Source organism: Alosa alosa, chromosome 3 (genome assembly GCF_017589495.1).
Source record: "Alosa alosa isolate M-15738 ecotype Scorff River chromosome 3, AALO_Geno_1.1, whole genome shotgun sequence".
NCBI classification, from domain to species: Eukaryota; Metazoa; Chordata; class Actinopteri; order Clupeiformes; family Clupeidae; genus Alosa; species Alosa alosa.
The window spans coordinates 16096207-16099550 of record NC_063191.1 but is presented as its reverse complement, the minus strand read 5'-3'; the positions used below and the strand labels follow the sequence as shown (position 1 = coordinate 16099550).

Here is a 3344-nt window from a genome sequence, read left to right as displayed (position 1 = left end):
ACACTGGAGAGAAGCCTCATAAATGTGCCCAGTGTGGGAGAAGTTTTTCACAAGTTTCAAATCTTAAATCCCATATGCTAACACATACTCTACAGAAATCTCATAAATGTGCCCAGTGTGGAAAAGAATTGACAAGATCCTCACAACTTAAACAGCACATGCTAATACACACTGGAGAGAAGCCTCATAAATGTGCCCAGTGTGGAAAAGCATTTAAAAAACCTTCACAACTTAAACGTCACATGCTAACACACACTGGAGAGAAGCCTCATAAATGTGTCCAGTGTGGGAGAGGTTTTTCACAAGTTTCAAATCTTAAATCCCATATGCTAACACATACTCTACAGAAACCTCATAAATGTGCCCAGTGTGGAAAAGAATTGACAAGATCCTCAGAACTTAAACAGCACATGCTAATACACACTGGAGAGAAGCCTCATAAATGTGCCCAGTGTGAAAAAGCATTTAAAAGACCTTCACAACTTAAACGTCACATGTGTACACACACTGGAGAGAAGCCTCATAAATGTGCCCAGTGTGGAAAAGGTTTCTCACTTCTTTCAACTCTTAAAACCCACATGCTAACACACACTGGAGATAAGCCTCATAAATGTGCCCAGTGTGGGAGAAGTTTCTCACTTCTTTCAACTCTTAAAACCCACATGTGTTCACACACTGGAGAAAAGCCTCATAAATGTGCCCAGTGTGGAAAAGATTTCACACTTCGTTCAACTCTTAAAACCCACATGCTAACACACACTGGAGAGAAGCCTCATAAATGTGCCCAGTGTGGGAGAAGTTTTTCACAAGTTTCAAATCTTAAATCCCATATGCTAACACATACTCTACAGAAACTTCATAAATGTGCCCAGTGTGGAAAAGAATTGACAAGATCCTCACAACTTAAACAGCACATGCTAATACACACTGGAGAGAAGCCTCATAAATGTGCCCAGTGTGGAAAAGCATTTAAAATACCTTCAAAACTTAAACGTCACATGTGTACACACACTGGAGAGAAGCCTCATAAATGTGCCCAGTGTGGAAGAAGTTTTTCACAAGTTTCAAATCTTAAATCCCATATGCTAACACATACTCTACAGAAACCTCATAAATGTGCCCAGTGTGGAAAAGAATTGACAAGATCCTCAGAACTTAAACAGCACATGCTAATACACACTGGAGAGAAGCCTCATAAATGTGCCCAGTGTGGAAAAGCATTTAAAATACCTTCAAAACTTAAACGTCACATGTGTACACACACTGGAGAGAAGCCTCATAAATGTGCCCAGTGTGGAAGAAGTTTTCACAAGTTTCAAATCTTAAATCCCATATGCTAACACATACTCTACAGAAACCTCATAAATGTGCCCAGTGTGGAAAAGAATTGACAAGATCCTCAGAACTTAAACAGCACATGCTAATACACACTGGAGAGAAGCCTCATAAATGTGCCCAGTGTGGAAAAGCATTTAAAAGACCTTCACAACTTAAACGTCACATGTATACACACACTGGTGAGAAGCCTCATAAATGTGCCCAGTGTGGAAAAGGTTTCTCACTTCTTTCAACTCTTAAAACCCACATGCTAACACACACTGGAGATAAGCCTCATAAATGTGCCCAGTGTGGGAGAAGTTTCTCACTTCTTTCAACTCTTAAAACCCACATGTGTACACACACTGGAGATAAGCCTCATAAATGTGCCCAGTGTGGAAAAGGTTTCACACTTCTTTCAACTCTTAAAACCCACATGCTAACACACACTGGAGAGAAGCCTCATAAATGTGCCCAGTGTGGGAGAAGTTTTTCACAAGTTTCAAATCTTAAATCCCATATGCTAACACATACTCTACAGAAACCTCATAAATGTGCCCAGTGTGGAAAAGCCTTTTCAAGATCCTCACAACTTAAACGTCACATGTGTACACACACTGGAGAGAAGCCTCATAAATGTGCCCAGTGTGGAAAAGGTTTCTCACTTCTTTCAACTCTTAAAACCCACATGCTAACACACACTGGAGATAAGCCTCATAAATGTGCCCAGTGTGGGAGAAGTTTTTCACAAGTTTCAAATCTTAAATCCCATATGCTAACACATACTCTACAGAAACCTCATAAATGTGCCCAGTGTGGAAAAGAATTGACAAGATCCTCACAACTTAAACAGCACATGCTAATACACACTGGAGAGAAGCCTCATAAATGTGCCCAGTGTGGAAAAGCATTTAAAATACCTTCAAAACTTAAACATCACATGTGTACACACACTGGAGAGAAGCCTCATAAATGTGCCCAGTGTGGAAGAAGTTTTTCACAAGTTTCAAATCTTAAATCCCATATGCTAACACATACTCTACAGAAACCTCATAAATGTGCCCAGTGTGGAAAAGAATTGACAAGATCCTCACAACTTAAACAGCACATGCTAATACACACTGGAGAGAAGCCTCATAAATGTGCCCAGTGTGGAAGAAGTTTTTCACAAGTTTCAAATCTTAAATCCCATATGCTAACACATACTCTACAGAAACCAGTGTGGTACCCAGTGTGGAAAAGTGTTTAAGTTATCCAGATATCTTAAATGCCACATGCTTACACATACTGGCAAAACCCGCATTAATGTGCCCAGTGTGGAATGACTTTTTGTGGAAGACCCTCACAACTTAAAGGGACATTCCACCAGTGGAGACATGAATATGTATTGAAAGTGGGTCATATATGTAGTAGAATAGTAGCATACATTTCTAATTTGGTGCCTTCTTAACCGAGAAAAGGCAGATAATGGCTTTTTAGTGCTTGTGGATTGCAGACAATCCCCATAGTGCATTGCAATGGTCAGCTCCGCAGGCCACTCCCACTGTCGAACTCAATTGTTCAACTCCGCCCATAATCTGTCAACCAAGGCTCGAGCGTTGAGCTCCACTCTACGCTACCTGGAAATCATTTCACACAATTTCTAGTGAAGAGTTAGTTTGCGAACTCATTCGTGAATTACTCCTCGTTTCGAAATGGTGTGCACTTGCATCGTACCGGGATGTTCAGCCAGCACAAGGAAAATACACAGAGTACATTTTCATAGATTACCCAAAGAGTTGGAGTTGTGCAAAAAGTGGCTACGGGCTATCAATAACCCGAAGTTCGGAGAGGACACAGCCATTGAAGCACTAAAACATCTGACGGTGTGCAGTCTACATTTTTAAGGCAGAAGACTTCGAACCCAACCCCTTAGGAGTGAAGAGACCCGCGCTTGTGAAAAACGCAATTCCGTCGATATTTACCTTGCCAAATGATGTCGATGAACAGCCAGGAACTTCTGGAACTAGCAGTGCTAGCTGCATTTG

General features: G+C 41.0%; 1 protein-coding gene across 1 annotated transcript; it reads left to right on the top strand.

The window, feature by feature from the left end:
• The first annotated feature begins 1318 nt into the window (after window positions 1–1318).
• Window positions 1319–2566, top strand: LOC125291618 (zinc finger protein 708-like). The gene has a single exon (XM_048238442.1). The coding sequence runs from the start codon at window positions 1334–1336 to the stop codon at window positions 2564–2566; it is 1233 nt and encodes a 410-aa protein (XP_048094399.1). The 5' UTR covers window positions 1319–1333.
• The last annotated feature ends 778 nt before the right edge of the window (window positions 2567–3344 follow it).